Source organism: Perca fluviatilis, chromosome 6 (genome assembly GCF_010015445.1).
Source record: "Perca fluviatilis chromosome 6, GENO_Pfluv_1.0, whole genome shotgun sequence".
NCBI classification, from domain to species: domain Eukaryota; kingdom Metazoa; phylum Chordata; class Actinopteri; order Perciformes; family Percidae; genus Perca; species Perca fluviatilis.
This window is the reverse complement of record NC_053117.1, coordinates 28,842,591-28,860,041: the sequence shown is the minus strand read 5'-3', so window position 1 is coordinate 28,860,041 and position 17,451 is coordinate 28,842,591. Positions and strand designations below refer to the sequence as shown.

General features: G+C 38.4%; 2 protein-coding genes across 2 annotated transcripts; one reads left to right on the top strand and one right to left on the bottom strand.

Moving 5' to 3' along the window:
* The first annotated feature begins 172 nt into the window (after positions 1-172).
* Positions 173-14,519, top strand: coq2 (coenzyme Q2 4-hydroxybenzoate polyprenyltransferase). The gene is made up of 8 exons (XM_039802757.1): positions 173-490; positions 1,136-1,487; positions 2,159-2,325; positions 2,578-2,699; positions 8,161-8,246; positions 8,349-8,482; positions 8,723-8,911; positions 9,149-14,519. Exons 2-8 carry the CDS (start codon positions 1,160-1,162, stop codon positions 9,302-9,304), a joined length of 1,182 nt encoding a protein of 393 aa, XP_039658691.1. The 5' UTR covers positions 173-490; positions 1,136-1,159; the 3' UTR covers positions 9,305-14,519.
* Positions 10,571-12,947, bottom strand: mboat4 (membrane bound O-acyltransferase domain containing 4). The gene is made up of 3 exons (XM_039804022.1): positions 12,826-12,947; positions 11,941-12,165; positions 10,571-11,522 (listed from the first exon to the last, which is right to left on the bottom strand). The coding sequence occupies exons 1-3, from the start codon at positions 12,945-12,947 to the stop codon at positions 10,571-10,573; spliced, it is 1,299 nt and encodes a 432-aa protein (XP_039659956.1).
* Positions 14,520-17,451: the final 2,932 nt, after the last annotated feature.

Genomic DNA, 17,451 nt, shown 5'->3' with positions numbered 1-17,451 from the left:
CCTATCAATTTGTGACATGTCCTATAGGTTTCATATCGTTCCATGCGACATAATGTAGGCTACGTGTGAAAGTCATAAACAAAACTATCAAATAATACTTTTTTGCTACTTTGATATTGATTACAGCACCCCTAGTGGTAAGCATGTGCACCAATTTGTTAGCAAAACATTTGATAACATGTAACGTAACGTTAGTATATTGACAACAAAAGATTTTAGAGGACTATGGAAGTTATTAACTTAAAAAGAAGTTACAGCTATATATCATTGTGCCCGTGTTATCTTCGATCTCTAGTGTGATTTTCTGAACCAGAGATGTTCCGTGCCGTTCCCTGCCACAGTCATTGGTTCCGTGTACTGACATTGTTTCCCCGGAGCAATGAATGGCGGACCATAACAGGAAAGCGTACCGAGTGGAGAGGAACCGCAGCGAAGAGCGAACAGCATACCTCCATCAATGCAGCAGTGACCCATAGCCAACTGTGTAGTGGTTAGTTTCCTTTAAAATTAGCATTGTATATACTGTAACCTACAGTGTAAATTTGTATCACCGTTACCTTACACTATATTCTGTTTAAGACAAGTTAGCGCTGAACCAAATCGTTTGAACTAGCTAGTGCTAGATAAGCTAGATTTATTAGTATAGTTGGGTTGTGGCTAATACTCATTATAAATTCAGAATAAAATGCATGACAGTAATAGTGTATGCCTTTTTTAGTATGATGTTATCTACTTACTGCCTAAATTACTTTTATCAGCAACTGCTAATATAACCAGACATACTGTTCAGAAAGGGAAAGGGATTTATTGCAAAGTAAGTAACACTTACAAGGAATTTGGTTGTTGGTGTATACATAAGCATATTAAACATTGATATGAAATAAATAATAAATATTGAACAAATAAAAAAATCTAATTTATATATTTAATACTTAATGCTGCAGTTACACGCACACAAACCGTTAAAAGCTACACAGCTCTCTGACACGTGAACATTTCAGTTTCTTCGTGCAGCTCATTCACTCTATCACAAAAGAAATGCCTGTTGCAACAGAAAAGTCGTCCTCTGTGAAAAGCCATTGACAAACCATTGTTTGTGTGTGTGTGTGTGTGTGTTTATTTGTGTCCAAAAAAGATGATCTGACCTCAGAGAAACACCATGCTCCCAGCCAAGCTGACCAGCAGGTTAGCTCTGAATGCCCTGAGGAGGATTCACCATGGAGTTTCTTACCCCTGTCTTTACTCCTCGTCTAACAGCTTCCTTCAAACGGAAGGAGGGATCACAAGAGAAGTGAGTCTCCGCTCAGTTCCCAGTGTGTTGGGAAGAGTGTTTTACAGCCAGAGTGCTGTCTGCCCGTCCCTCAGACTACACCAAACACAGCAATATGGCAGAAGATCGTTCAGTTTATCAGCTGCTACAATTGTGAATTCAGCACCAGCGCCTGTCCAGCCATACCTGCGATTGATGAGGCTGGACAAACCTATTGGTTGGTATAATCATTTTTAATTTAAACCATGTCTTTCTGTGTATGTTTTTTAAGATTTAAGTTGATATTTGCTATCAAATATATTTGGATCAGCTTCAAAATACCATATTAATGCATTCCTACTTATATAATAATATATAGACCTTAATTTTGTCTAAACTTAAAGTGTGATGTTAATGTGCAAATAAACTTAACAAAATGTAACATTAGATCTACAGTATCTCTCTACTTCTTCAGTGTGGAGTTAAACCAAAATGTCCACTCCAAGGTCTAATTTAGAGTAAAACTGCTAGTATTATTAAAAGTTTGAACACAAACTTTGGGGTTTAGTATCTTGCCCAAAGACACTTCGACATGTAGACTGTAGGGGCCAGGGATCAAATCATCGACCTTCTGATTAGCATACAACTGGAGTTCACCAAAGTGCTGTACAAGTTAATGTGGATGGCAAAACAATAGCGAGGAAAATAACATCAGCAAAACAACAATAATGTCAATGGAAAGATACAAGGCAATATCATGATATGTGCACAAATCTAAAACAAAACAAAACACGTGTGGGTAAAATGCCTTGTTTTAGGGGTCCTTAACATAAGTCACATTTTCCTGCTTAGACTTTCAGATGCTAATCTTTTATATAGTTCTGTTGACTTGTGGTTTGTATGTTGTAGGGACATGGCTGCTCTACATCCCGTGTACGTGGAGCATTGCGCTGGCTGCTGACCCTGGATGTCTCCCTCATCTAGGCATGCTCACCCTGTTTGGTACAGGTGCTCTGCTGATGAGAGGAGCGGGCTGCACCATCAATGACATGTGGGATAAAGACATTGACAAAAAGGTATATTAATATATTAATATTTAGCCATTGACACATTAGCTGAGAGAAACGAGTGGCTTTTGATCAAACTTATTATGATAACGTTTATACAGCTTTAGCTCTTATTTTATGCTTTGCCCTGTCGGCTCCATTTTAAGCAACTATATATTTCTTCATAATCTAATTTTCTGCTGTTTTTACTTACTAGGAAAGAGGTATATATATTCCAATGCTGATGACTCATTGTTTGAAAGTGATGGATATTTTGCGCAGGTGTCCAGGACGGCCACTCGACCCATTGCATCAGGAGAGATTTCTCAGATGCAGGCACTGGTGTTCTTAGGAGGGCAGCTTTCTCTGTCACTTGGAGTTCTGTTGTGTCTCAACTATTACAGGTAGCCAGTGATCTCATGTTTTAATTAGATCTGTATTGTGATTGTTTAAAAAGAACAACAGAGGAGATGGAGCAAAGAAGCAAGTGTGTAGGTCCGACAAAAAACAATGTATTTAGACTTTATTTTTTGTGCTGTCCCATAGTCAAAGCATAGGTAATGTTGCCTTGTATTAGAGTTTAATACCCCCTGAGGTCACCCATTCCAAAACACATAAGTGCAATAATGGTACTAGAAGGAGAAGAAGTCTGTCTTAAAACAATAATCAGGTGCCCGTATGAACATTGAAAGACATTTTGCTTGCTGTAATTATTCTCTCTGTTCATACTGGCCATGAAGGGATCCCTTCTTAATGCACTTTCAATATAAGTGATGTGAGACAAAATCCAGTAATAGTTTTCTGCAAAAAAAAAATATATTTCAAAGTCTTAGGATCATTAAGACAAATAACGTGGACATATTCCAAAGTTATACTCCGTTATAGTCAGTGGAAGTTCATTTTTGTTACCATCCCTTCACTACAGTTCAGCGGGAAAACACTGTCCAGAAAAAACTGTAACTTAAATGATACTCACTTAAATTGTCTAACATATGAAGCCTCATATTAACTTCAGATAAACCTTTAAATATATTTTTGCACAAAAGGAGACCTGTGGATTTAGTTTCCAACCACTTTCATTTCCAGTATGAAGAGGAGGACTGATTACAGCAAGCAACATCACTTTCCAAGTCCATATGGGCTCTTAACTCTTGTTTTAAGACAGACTTAATAACTTTTCAAAAACACTCGATCAAACTGTTCACCGGCTGCATTTAAATAGATGTGTTACTTGCAGTGTGTTAAAGTGCCCATATTATGAAAAAAACACTTTCTGGGATTTGGGGTGTTATTTTGTGTCTCTGGTGCTTCCACACGCATACAAACTTTGAAAAAAATCCATCCATGTTGTTTTGAGTGAGATACGGGTTTCTGAATAGGCTCGTTCGAGATGAGCCAGATCTGCGCAGAATCGATCACCGGCGATCGCCGCCCAATGCATGCCGGTTAGATTTGTGTCCGACTTGATCCCGACTTGCTCTGACGTCATGCACACGTGGGCAACGATAATCTCACGAGACCAAGGCGGCCGCAGTTCTGAGACGCAGGTAGCGCAGTTGCTTTTCACCAACTGCAAGAGCCAGGCGGACGCGGGCGGACCCAGGGCATGCTGGGAAACGCCGGCCTCTCAGCTGATCGAACAGCTGATTGGTTCAGATAATGACGTTTTATGTAAACTTTTTATTGATTTTGAATCGGAGGGATTTTAACTGCTATTTGTCTGATTTAAAGGCTTGTTCTGAACAGAACACATGTTGTGTGGCTGATAGTTATGTTTAGAAGTCAGAGAGACTAAATCTGTTCAGATTACAGATCATCTACAGTGTGTTGTTATGGAGTTAGAATCATGCCAAAACCTCACACACACACAAAACGTGTTTTACTCACGCCCAACGATTCACAAACAAACTCAGTGTGGTTTGCAAATACAAAACATCATTCACAAACTAATGCATTTTGTTCTGCAAATAAGAAACCTACCTATCAAACAAATACAGTATGTTTTACATATACAAAGAAACGTATTTCTTCAATGACAAAAGATATCCTGCAAGTACAAAAAAAATCCTTCAAGTACAAAAAAAAATCGTACAAGTACAAAACAAATTCTACAAGTATGAAAAACTGTCATGTGACTTTTGGTACTAACTTTCCACCTTGCTGATCCACACACAAATGCCCTCAGATCCACACACAAATGCAGGTACATTTTCTAACAAATGTCCTGTAATTTGCACTCCACAACAGCAGGTGGCGCTGTTAAGTCAATTTAAGCCTACCAGGACCATACATATATACACGTGGATTTTTTTAAATGTTATTATGGTGCATAACTTACTGGAACAAAGCTGAGCAACGTATTGTTGCTGGTGACAAAACCACTGATTATATAGATGTATATTGAAGCGATACTGGCGTTAAAGACCCGCTGATCGTTGTCTGATTCTCTGAAATGAATGCCGGCATTGCATTGTGGGAAATCGGCTTTCATGCGCCCAACTCTGATCACATCTGTCAGAGCCTGTCTATGGAGAGCCTGTTCACTTCCTATCTCACTCCCTATTAGCCCCATTGTACCAACCCAGAATTTTCCAGAGAGTGGAAGTTCTCCCCTTATTAGACATTCTCTGTATCTGTTCTGTCTTACAGCATACTGTAATATTTCACCAGTAATAAGACCAAAATAATATTATTAAAATAAAGAAATGCATATTATGATAATACATATATATTGCTAGATGTAGTATTATAGTTTAAAAAATATCAATAAACAACAAAGCAATCCAGCTTCCCTGGCCGAAATAGACCGAAATAATAACATTAAAAGAAATACAATTAAACCATGATAAGATCTGGTGAATAAATGTTGATTAAAACAGCGGTTGTTGGGCTAAAAATTCCAATAATAGCAAAGCTGTATACAGCTTCTCTGTACAGAAAGAAACGTTCTGTGATCAGGGAATCTGTGCGTAGACCACGGATGATGATGTCATTGACCTACATGCATCGCATCCGTCACAGAATTTTCGGCGAATCTGTGAAACTGCCACAGTTTTTGAGTTAAGGGGCCGTGTTCATTTCACAGAATTCAGTGAGACCGGCAGCCTGTAGGCTACTACGAAGCAAGATCAACATGCTGGATTTCTTTCAGTTACCCGGCTTCACATAACCTAGCAACCGGGGTCCTGCATAACCTGTGTCACGACGCTGGTTATCAACTAGTGACACAGTGATGGTAACGGTGGATTAGTTGTTACCGGGTATAATCACCGTGGTAACTTATTCTGAACACCTAACCTGGTCGGGAGCACGTTAAGTTGGAGATCAGAGATCAACTGGTGTAAAAGCACCGCCTACTGACCAGTCAATAGGCTACTCGATTGATAACGCCGTCACTGTTCTTAGAAGATCAGAGAGAGAGAGAGAGACTCATAAAAGTTAAAACATTTAGAGACAGACAACCCCGTTAACATTTCCTGATGTGTATTTTTATGAAATATATAGGCTAGATTTTAATGGGATGGAATTGCATATCCGCTTGTTGAGCCGAGTGTCGCCAATGCGCACATCGGTTTGAATTATGTTTTTTTATTTGCTCTCACGATCGCTTCCACTGCCAGGATTGCAGCTGATCATATAATAGGCTAAAGCAACGACAGTTTATGGAAAGCACAAGTGTAATTATGGTCAGTTATTGTGCCTGACTGATGTGGAAGTGATATTGATAAGCCATGTGATTTAGGCCTACGCATCTAGGCTACAGCGTCCGCTATTTTTTTTTCCAGCTTTTTTTCCTATTTTAGGAAGCAGCGACTGTATTGCGGTTGTTAGGTTAGGTGAAGCCGGGTAACTGAAAGAAATCCAGCATGTTGATCTTACTTCGTAGTAGGCTACAGGCAGCCGGTCTCACTGAATTCTGCGAAATGAACACGGCCCCTTAACTCAAAAACTGTGGCAGTTTCACAGATTCGCCGAAAATTCTGTGACGGGCCCACGGATGCGATGCATGTAGGTCAATGACATCATCATCCGTGGTCTACGCACAGATTCCCTGATCACAGCACGTTTCTTTCTGTACAGAGAAGCTGTTTACAGCTTTGCTATTATTGGAATTTTTAGCCCAACAACCGCTGTTTTAATCAACATTTATTCACCAGATCTTATCATGGTTTAATTGTATTTCTTTTAATGTGATTATTTCGGTCTATTTCGGCCAGGGAAGCTGGATTGCTTTGTTGTTTTGATATTTTTTAAACTATAATACTACATCTAGCAATATATATGTATTATCATAATATGCATTTCTTTATTTTAATAATATTATTTTGGTCTTATTACTGGTGAAATATTACAGTATGCTGTAAGACAGAACAGATGTGATCAGAGTTGGGCGCATGCAAAGCCGATTTCCCACAATGCAATGCCGGCATTCATTTCAGAGAATCAGACGACGATCAGCGGGTCTTTAATGCCAGTATCGCTTCAATATACGTCTATATAATCAGTGGTTTTGTCACCAGCAACAACACGTTGCTCAGCTTTGTTCCAGTAAGTTATGCACCGTAATAACGTTTAAAAAAATCCGCGTGTATATATGTATGGTCCTGGTAGGCTTAAATTGACTTAACAGCGCCACCTGCTGTTGTGGAGTGCAAATTACAGGACATTTGTTAGAAAATGTACCTGCATTTGTGTGTGGATCTGAGGGCATTTGTGTGTGGATCAGCAAGGCGGAAAGTTAGTGCCAAAAGTTACGTGACAGTTTTTCGTACTTGTAGAATTTGTTTTGTACTTGAAGGATTTTTTTTGTACTTGAAAGATTTTTTTTTTTGTACTTGAAAGATTTTAGTTTGTACTTGCAGGATATTTTTTGTCATTGAAGAAATACGTTTCTTTGTATGTGTAAAACATACTGTATTTGTTTGATAGGTAGGTTTCTTATTTGCAGAACAAAATGCATTAGTTTGTGAATGATGTTATGTATTTGCAAACCAATTGTTTGTGAATCGTTGGGCGTGAGTAAAACACGTTTTGTGTGTGTGTGAGGTTTTGGCATGATTCTAACTCCATAGTTGTTAATTAAAATCAGCACCAGATCGCATGAAGAGAATTTTGACAGCTACTCTGTCTTAATAAAATCAACTGGAGACTGTGTAGGAGCTGATATATGGGTCTGATAACATTTTATTAAATCGGAATCGGGCCACCAGTGTTTCTGTCACTTCTTGTTCAGTCTGAAGGCTGCTGGAAAAGGCTGGAAAGCTGTCCGACTTGAGAACGGATTTTTGTAACCGCCACCAGCTGCTGCCATTGAGAACGAGGTAGCATGCTACCTCGTTCTCAATGGCAAAGCACTGCTACAACAGTAGCAAGTGCTTCATAATCTACAAAAGAACTACTTACATGTGCGCCCTCGTTTAGAAGAAGTCTCCCAGCTAATCCTGCCTTGTAACTGACCGAAGTTGGAGAAACAGCCTTTCTTTTACTGTCTATGGAGCTAGCTGACATGATCTACGATCTGAGCTACTGCGCATGTGTGAGTGCAATCAAAGATAGTACAGAAGAAAATATGTCTCACTCTGTAGCTAAAACAGAGACCTGAACAGAGGAGCTGCAGCAGTGAGAGAGAGAGCTGTGCAGTACGACAAAAATATGGTGTTTTTTAAAATTAAACCATGTAAACCTATTCTGGTACAACCTTAAAATACAATTATGAACCTGAAAATGAGCATAATATGGGAGCTTTAATGTACAACAGCCAGGAATGTCTGCTAGAAATGCAGACAAAACATGACCCAAATACAAAGTTGTTTATTTAATGGCTTAACTCTGTTAGACTCACAGTTTTCATAATGTTCTTCTCAGCATAGCTTTGGGCGCTGCTTCATTATCTCTTGTCATCTCCTACCCGCTGATGAAGAGGATCACTTATTGGCCACAGGTTGTGTTAGGTATGTAAGATTCTCCCATGGATGTTCTGTATCTAAAGCTGACACTTTCCCTATCAGCAACGCTAAAGCTGGTCTCATGTTCCCTCTGTTCCTTCTGCTTAGGCCTCACTTTCAACTGGGGAGCGCTGCTCGGCTGGTCTGCTGTCAAAGGCTTCTGTGATTGGTCCATATGCCTCCCACTGTATTTTTCAGGAGTTATGTGGACACTGATATATGACACAATATATGCACATCAGGTGAAGTACCCAATTCTTATTCATGTTTCCTATAAAGCACTTATTTGACTTGAACATTCTCAGGCACTCACATTTAGTAAAGAAATAGTTCACTCATGTTTAAACCATAACTTTACTTATTTTTATCATGGACCATTGACTCCAATCACTCTGGGGAAGAGCATAATCTTAATGCCTTACATAAAGTAGGATAATATTGATTGGAGACTGGGCTCCTGCTGTTCTTTCTTTGATAACTAGGATAAGGAGGATGACGTCAAGGTAGGAGTCAAATCTACTGCACTCAGGTTCCAGGAGCAAACCAAACTTTGGCTGAGTGGCTTCACAGTGGCCATGATGTCAGGACTGGTTGTAGCTGGAATCAATGCTGAACAGACTCTCCCATACTATGCTGTACTGTCCACAGTGGCCATTCACCTTACGCATCAGGTGAGGAACATGGTGTTGTACAGTTGAATGCTTGCTGCGAAATAGTTCATTATTACAGTACATATAGTATAGAGTTTAATTCCATAGTGAGATAATATTCAACTGAGTGAATTGGTAATTTAACACCATCCATCTTTTTAATTCAATAACTGGTCTTCTTAGTTATTATCGTAACCAAAAGTTGATATCAAACATGACTTTTCCAAATAAAATGTGACCTTTTTCTCTCCTCTTTAGATTTACACATTGGACATAAACAAACCAGAGGACTGCTGGAAGAAATTTGTCTCAAACCGAAACGTTGGACTGTTGTTATTTTTAGGTATTGTTGCTGGCAATTTGTGGAAAGAAAGAAGAGAGTCCTTGCTGCAGAATGAGGAAGCAGACAGATAAGTGAAATAATCAGAACCAATATTATTTTCACTACATTTACAGTACATTATATTATACAACGTTGGATAGTATCTTTTGGGATTATCCCTCTAAACTAAGGTCTATGAGCAAGCAAAAAAAAAAAGTACTATACACTGTGATTTTAACCCTCACAATAATTCATTGGATACATTTCTTTGCTCATAAAACATATTTAACAGATCACTTTTAATCGATATTGTTGTAAATTGATAAATAAAATACCTCCTGGTACATACAAATATAATTCACTTCCCTGTTCAAGTGCTACTAAGTGGACCTCTAGTGGCTACATACATACACACAAAATACGTCACAATAAACATGCATAATTGGGGAAATTGTAATGAGTTGTTGTTGCTAAATACAACTCAAAGCTGAATTAAGCAATCTTTACTACTAGGGAGCAGACAAACAATGGCCTCCTTAGGAAGTATTTACTGGTCGTTTAGTTACATTTTATAATAATAATAATTATACATTATAGCACTTTAAAAGGTACTCAAAGGCACTTTACAAAGTAAAGAAACAAAGAAAATCAATAGCAAGATCAGTATAAAAACATCAATATCAACTAGAGATAAATATGAAAAAGTTGCAGCAAAACAGCATAGAAACAGGATTTATCCACCAACTATTGAGAAAGAGATCTGGGTTTTCATTTCTTTATGAGTCACTGGTTTACTTCAGCTCTCTGTCCTTTCATGCAAGGCAGATAGGGAATACTTGTTTAATGGGAACCACTGCCAATTATTTTATGAATGTTTTTTTCTGGGAGTAGTCACACTCAGTCATTCAGTATATGTGCAGGTTGCGCAATGTGAAAACAATGTGAGTAAAGCGGCTAAAAGCTGCACAGACCTGCAGATTTCTGTTATGCTAGAGCTGCCCTCACATGACACTGAGTCATTTATTTCAAGGCCAATATATTTAAAAACATATCATTTTATGTAGGTTTAAATGACATTAGTGATCTTCAGTTTATGCTAGCAGAGAACCACCCTGCCCCAAATTTTAAATATTGTTGCTTTTACTCCTGAAATCTGGTTAATTTAGCAATAGTGGATGAAACATAGAAATAAACTATGAATTTTAGTTACATCTTCTAAGACTACTCAAGACAAGGAATTATTTAATTAAAATTACCCATTGCTATGGTGTTATTAATGTAGCTTTTTTATCATTTTCCCCCCCAACTCAACCAAACAGTATTAACAACACAAAAAATGGGCTTAGATGACTAAATTACTAAATTGTGTTGAATTTTAATAAGATAAAAGGAAGAATTATATTGAAAAGTGGAAACAGACCTATGTATGTTATAGACAAAAGTCTCAAACCAGACTTATTTCTTAATTCTACTGCTATAACAATACAAGCAACAATCATTTGAGTGTTTATCCAGCTTAAACAAGTGTATATTTTCCTCCATGTTGATGAAGGTTTTGGGCACAAGTGCCTGTGTATATGATAATCTGCTTTCACTGTTGCTGCCCAGGTCAAAAATCCCACAAAGTGACCTAAATGGCAGCCATGCCACAACACTGAGAAACTAAAAGTCATAAACAACGGGAAACGTTTGCACCTTATGTAAACCAGTCTACGCAGCCACAAAGCTGTTGTGGTGTTCCATCGACGGGCAAACTCTGACATACGACTCAACGCTTCAATGGTCCAGAAATCTCCATCGCATAGTCTGCTCCAGTCTGGGGAGTCTCCTGTTGCATTGTCCCAGTAGCCAAGCCCAGCTGCGTTATTGAGGCTTTCACTGATCCTCCAGTGAGAATAATATTGGATCCTCAAAACTGCCGCCAGACCCCAAACCCACAGGACACCATAGAGCTTGATAGAGTTGGAGGGATCATAAGTGTTATGTTTGAGAAAATAGACAAGACAATACCTTACCCACTCCAGCAATAACACCTGCATCAACTTAAGGAAGACTACAATCAGTGGATTAGGTGAAGGTTTTTGGCTGATCCCTGCCATTAAGGACAAAAATTGTCTGTAGGAGCACAAAGGCCCACCAAGCATTGTGGTGAAATTGAGGCTGTAGCTGATAAGCGGAAGAAGCATCACACAAGCCTTCCTTATGGTCAACGCTTTAAATGTTAGCAGGACTCGTTTCTCCTGGAGGTCCATGGACACTGAGGTCATTCTCTGAGTGAGCAGCATCAAAGAGGACACTGCTAAAAACAATCTGAAAGTGGAAGAGTTGTTAATTTGATTACACGAGTCATTTTATAAATGTTTAATTATCTTTTTGCATTTTATGTTTTTACCCAAAGCATAATAGTTCTGTGGTGGAAGACAAATTATTTCATTCTTAAAGTACATTTTCAGGAAATGTTTTAGCACTTGATTGACAGAAAGTAATTTTTTGCTTTTTAAGTGGGTTTAAAATGGTCAATCATGTTGTTTTTATATGCATTTATCTATTTATTCGGTTTATGGGTTTTGGTTTTTGGGCTTTTCATGGGGTTAGTTGACAATAAGAAAAATACAGAATATCACCAGACTTATCCTTTAAATACAATAATTCATATTTGATGTTGGACGCTCTGGCAAAGCATGAAGGTATCAGTTTGCATACCAATGAACTGATTTAAGATTAGTACCTGATGCTGACAGGTTCTTGCAAGTAGTATTCCCTGTACTGTATAAGCAGGTGCCAGAAGGTTTGCCACAACATCTGGATACCAAACACCCAGGCGTGGACACAGCTTGGATCCACAGAGCACACGAGCAGAATAAAGACAAAGGTAGAGGTGAACAGAAGCGAGCTGTAGATGCCCATAGTGATGACTGCCAGGACGCATCCTCCAACAGAAACAAACAGATACCTGTAGATGGAAATTCATGTTGACAATCGGAAAAATGCCAAAGATTGGTTCTGCTTCAGCATCTCCAGTGTGATGATTTGCTGCTTTTCTCTGTTTAATATAATTGTAAACTGAATATTTCTGGTTTTGGACTGTTGGTCGTCAAAAAAAACATTTGAACACGTCAGCAAGGATTTGTCACTATTTTCTGACAGGTTATAGACCAAATGATTAATCAGGAAATGTTCTGCAGATGAATTGATAAAAAACAATTATCGTTAGTTGCATGTCTACTGACAACTTATTGTGGTACTGACTTATTTGACTGAATTATTTACGGTTTGTCAAGTCAATTTATTTAAAAAGGACATTTAAAAACCAATATTTACCGCGTTGCTTTTACTAGTCTAAGTCTAACTTAAGTCTAAAATACAATCAGATAAATGAAATACTAACAAGTATGAATACATTTATTAGACTGGTTCTGCTATTGCCTTATGTTCCAGTTGGACTAATGACTTCATATTTCGTTTGCTTTACAAATCAAACCATGAACTTACTTAAATTAAAATTTAAATATATTAGAATAAATAATGAATTACTGTTATTACTCGACACGTTGCTTTTAAAATGCAGTTTAATATATAATAAAAATCTATAAATCGGTTTGTAATTTCCTACCTGTATGTCAACGACAGATATCCCCGTTTAGCAAGAAAATAAAACAAAAATGCGAATGGGAGTGAAAAACATTGGTGCATTAGAAACTGATGTTGTTCCCACAACCAGCTCATCAAACCCATATCTGCGTCTGAGGATCACTGACAGAAGACCGAAGCTGCTGACGTTTGCTGCTGATTGTTTTATTAGACGGGTGAAATACTTGTTTTACCCCATCCGACTGTCTTTGCCATTCCACCTTTGGCCTGCATTAAAGCAATCCCTTTTGTTTACCATTATCACACAGTACTGATAATAGCTTTTCTTTTTGTTTAACATTATCAGTACCGTGGGATACAAAGGCTTTTTAGTTAGTCCATATTTTAGCAACTGTAGCAACCAAAAACCACCCCCCATTAATCAAACAAATACAGTATCAACCCAGGAAGTCTGTTTTCACTGTTATTCTATTGCGTGTTTGGTTAATATTTCTCATAAACTGTCACACAATCTTAATCTTAATTTGTATTATAGGCCTGGTTGACCAGTTGTCAACACACGGAAAACAACAAACAATTAGTGTAAACAAAGTAAGAGATAGAAAAGTCCAAGATAAAAATGGAGGTCAAGGACCAGCTCCTGTGTCACCTGTAAAATTTCTTACCCCATCAATGAAAAACAAAGTCATTTCACTGCTTTTAACCTTCTCGCCCGAGGTTATATTTATTTTTTACATATTATTTATTCAATATTACAAACTGGTTTGTCAAATGTATGATGAATTTATCAAAATAGTATCAGGGTCTGAGCCACAGCACCCTGGCTTTATGTCGGTTATACAACAATGAAATCAAGTTTTACCTATAAATAACAATGTACAATTCACTTCTATATCAATTTAAAGCTACTTTTGGCGGAACAAATTTGGTACATTTCTGACAACTTTCCCTAAAAGTCTGAGTATTCATTATTATGCATTTATTATTTATTTCAGTATTATACTGTGTGTAGCTAAATTATGTTCCTGCCCACTGAACTTTGCACAAGAGATGTCTGACCTCGTTTGACCCAACCTTGGAAAAAGTAAAAAATTTAGAAAGCATTTTCATACTGACCTATATTTCTGACTATTTGAAGGTGTCTCACGCTGAATAATGTTTACTGTCTTCCTGTCAATACAAGACTACCGTTGTAATTATATCCTTGACTGCATTTTGTACAATAGGGTGCAGTAGGATGTTTTGAGCTGCCCTTATTAAGGCATTTTCAAAGGTAAGCACTGCAGGTCTGACCTGTCTGGAAATATGTTACACAACACTTTGTTGTGAAAAGGGCTGTATAAATAAAGTTTATTATTATATCGCATGTATTTTGGGAAAGTTTGTCACGATCAGTTAGCAGGGTTCAGAGAATTGCGGACCCAAATGCAGAGACGGGTAGGCAGTACTAGTACTAGAAGACAACAAACTCCCAGAGAGGAGAAAAGGTGACAATAAAACATCAATTTTCTTGTTGTGTGGTCGCCTGCCTAGCTTTGTGTACTTAAGTCATTCAGTGTTTCCTGGTCAGTGATGAAATGCCAACACTGCACAATTTCTTATCAAATCTTACAAACTCAAATTCCAATGTGCATGACTGTCAAATGTTAGTCCACCATAGTGGTGTTAAATCCATTAAATTGTGTAAAACGTAAATAAAAACAGATTAGTGATAAACTTAATTGTTTTTTTAACAAATATTCACTCATTTTGAATTTGATGTCTGCAACGCCTTCCAAAAAAGCTGGGACGGGGACACGTTTACCACTGTGTTACATCACCTTTTCTTTTAACAATACTCAATAAGTGTTTGGGAACTGAGGACACTAATTGTTGAAGCTTTGTACATGGAATTCTTTCCCATTGCTTGATGTACGACTTCAGTTGCTCAACAGTCCCGGGTCTCCGTTGTCAAATTTTGCGATTCATAATGCGCTACACGTTTTCAATGGGAGACAGGTCTGGACTGCAGGCAGGCCAGTCTAGTACCTACACTCTTTTACTATGAAGCCACGCTGTTGTAACATGTGCAGAATATGGCTTGGCATTGTCTTGCTGAAATAAGCAGGGACGTCCCTGAAAAAGACGTTGCTTGGATGGCAGCATATGTTGCTCCAAAGCCTGTATTTACCTTTCAGCATTAATGGTGCCTTCATACCCTTGCCATGTGCACTAACACCCCCCCATACCATCACAGATGCTGGCTTTTGACTTTGCGCCGATAACAATGTTGAAGATCCTTTTCCTCTTTGGCCCGGAGCACATGACGTCCAGGATTTCCAAAAACAATTAGAAATTTGGCCTCGTCAGACCACAGCACACTTTTCCACTTTGCGTCAGTCGATCTAGGATGAGCTCGGGGGCTGGCGGCAATTCTGGGTGTTGTTGATATATGGCTTTCGCTTTGCACGGTAGAGTTTTAACTTGCACTTGTAGATGTAGCGACGAATGGTGTTAACTGACAATGGTTTTCCGAAATGTTCCTATGCCCACGTGGTAATATCCTTTACATAGTTTTTAATGAAGTGCCGGAGATTTCTCCAGGTTCTCTGAATGTTTTGATGATATTATGGACTGTAGATGATGAAATCCCTAAATTCCTTGCAATTGTACTTTGAGAAACTTTTTTTACTGTTGGACTACTAGCTCACACAGTTGTTCACAAAGTGGCAAACCTCGCCCCATCCTTGCTTGTGAATAACTGAGCTTTATGGGGATGCTCCTTTTACTGAAACCATTATTACAGGCCACATCTGGTACCATGATGCGGGAAAACTACAGCAATGTAAATGGAACAAATGCAGCTTTTTATTTGGCTACATCTGCTAGAAAAACTATTTAAGTGGCTTCTTTACCTCGGTACAGACTTTACAGAACTATGCAAGTATGATTTAATATTAAAAAACAGTGTTGGCCTGGCCCCTCGGTGCATCTATTGATGCATTTTCGTTCCCCCTATAGCCTTTCAATATTTTGATTCCTGAACTCTGAATCTGGATGTTGCTGTAAAGGTGCTCTAAGCGATGTTGGGTGACGTTATTCTTGTTGACGTTCAAAGTATTTTCAAACAAAACGAGACTAGCTTGCCCTTCCCTCCTCCTCATCCCGTCCCCTCCCCCTCCCTTCCGTGCTTCAGTGAACTAACCCCCCCCCAACCCCCACCCCAAATCCTTCTTGTCAGTTATTGGCTGAACGCTGGAACACAGTTTGTTATGCTTTTGTGGTCCAGGTTGGCCACTTTGTTTTTGTTGCCATTTGTGGACCCTGGGGTGTCTACAGAGACCGCGTTTTTTACAGTGTGTTCAGGGGACAGGCAGCTCGCGGATAGTGAGGAGAGGTTTGCTGTATGTGACAAAAAATGTTGTAGCCTAAAAAACGTGTGACATCACTTAGAGTACCTTTAAGTAGATCCCAATGTATTCATCCTACATTTAAATGCATCTTTGGTGGTTAAATCTGTATTTAGAGCTGTGTTCTTGCAATCACATCACCCAAGATGCATTTGAAATGCTGAATGTGAGCAAGGCACACATGTTTTTTTCCGGGTGGATTTATCCTTTAACGTAAATTAAGAGCCCTCATAGGTCCAATCTGTGTGGTTTCCTCTTATAGACTTGCAGTCTTTGATGTGTGTAACTGGTAACAAAGGAGCTGGTCTCCTTTGAAAGCAGCAGTTTTTTGGTGGCTTTTTGGACCACTTATGATGAAGCAATAAACCATAATTTATAGCACTGCACCTTTTAAAAATGGAGAATAAGAGATAAAGGCAAGTTTGCATGACTCACCAGCAAGTATTCTGCAGTTTGTCATTATCAACGTTTTTGATATCATCCCCAAAGGGGCAATTTGTGGTGCAGCAAGGCACACATGTAAGACAATCAGACACACAGCACAACAAAAGAAAATCCACATTAAGTGGAGCACATGGAATACATTAATCACCTAATTTAAAGTGGTTGAGGTCCTATAATCCATTATTAAGGTGCCACTTATTCCATCATAAAGTGCTAGTGCAAAACAATCCAGATAAATAAATAAGACCTCTATAAACACCACCATCACTAATAAAAATCTGAGCAACAAGTACCATCACAAATAAAACTCAAATCCAAATAAAAAAATAATATAATAAAAAAGAATCCATACAAATCTAATCCAGTACAATCATAAGACTTAAACGGACCCTAATGCCCTCTATACACACACACACACACACACACACACACACACACACACACACTAAGAAATACCATAGAAATAAAAAGTTAAACCCATAAATAGCTAGCAACTAGTTTAGCCTTTTCTACAATATCATGACCATCATCATCCTCATCATCATCTGACATCAGGACCCAGGCATACCCTCACCACCTGCAGCCCTGGCTATATCTGAGTTCAGGAGTGAAATGGCGGTTGGTATACATGAGTGTCTATCTGTTGCTCTTGACTTGGGGAAATCTGACATTATTGCCATGATAACATTATTTACATAAACAATCTCAAAGTCAGCTTAAGTCAGTTTTACAGTAGGCTATTTATACAGCCCAACATCATAAATCACATATTTGCCTTAAGGGGCTTTACAATGTAGCCTAAAGCATAACGTGTA

Bases quoted from the DNA above. Each gene is read 5' to 3' on its own strand.
- coq2 (XM_039802757.1), top strand. From the start codon at position 1,160: ATGCTCCCAGCCAAGCTGACCAGCAGGTTAGCTCTGAATGCCCTGAGG. The intron at 1,488-2,158 runs GTTGGTATAATC...TGTATGTTGTAG, and splicing joins GAGGCTGGACAAACCTATTG to GGACATGGCTGCTCTACATC. The intron at 8,483-8,722 runs GTGAAGTACCCA...TTTGATAACTAG, and splicing joins ACACAATATATGCACATCAG to GATAAGGAGGATGACGTCAA.
- mboat4 (XM_039804022.1), bottom strand. From the start codon at position 12,947: ATGGGTTTGATGAGCTGGTTGTGGGAACAACATCAGTTTCTAATGCAC. The intron at 12,166-12,825 runs GTAGGAAATTAC...TTCCATCTACAG, and splicing joins TATCTGTCGTTGACATACAG to GTATCTGTTTGTTTCTGTTG. The intron at 11,523-11,940 runs GTACTAATCTTA...TTCCACTTTCAG, and splicing joins CAAGAACCTGTCAGCATCAG to ATTGTTTTTAGCAGTGTCCT.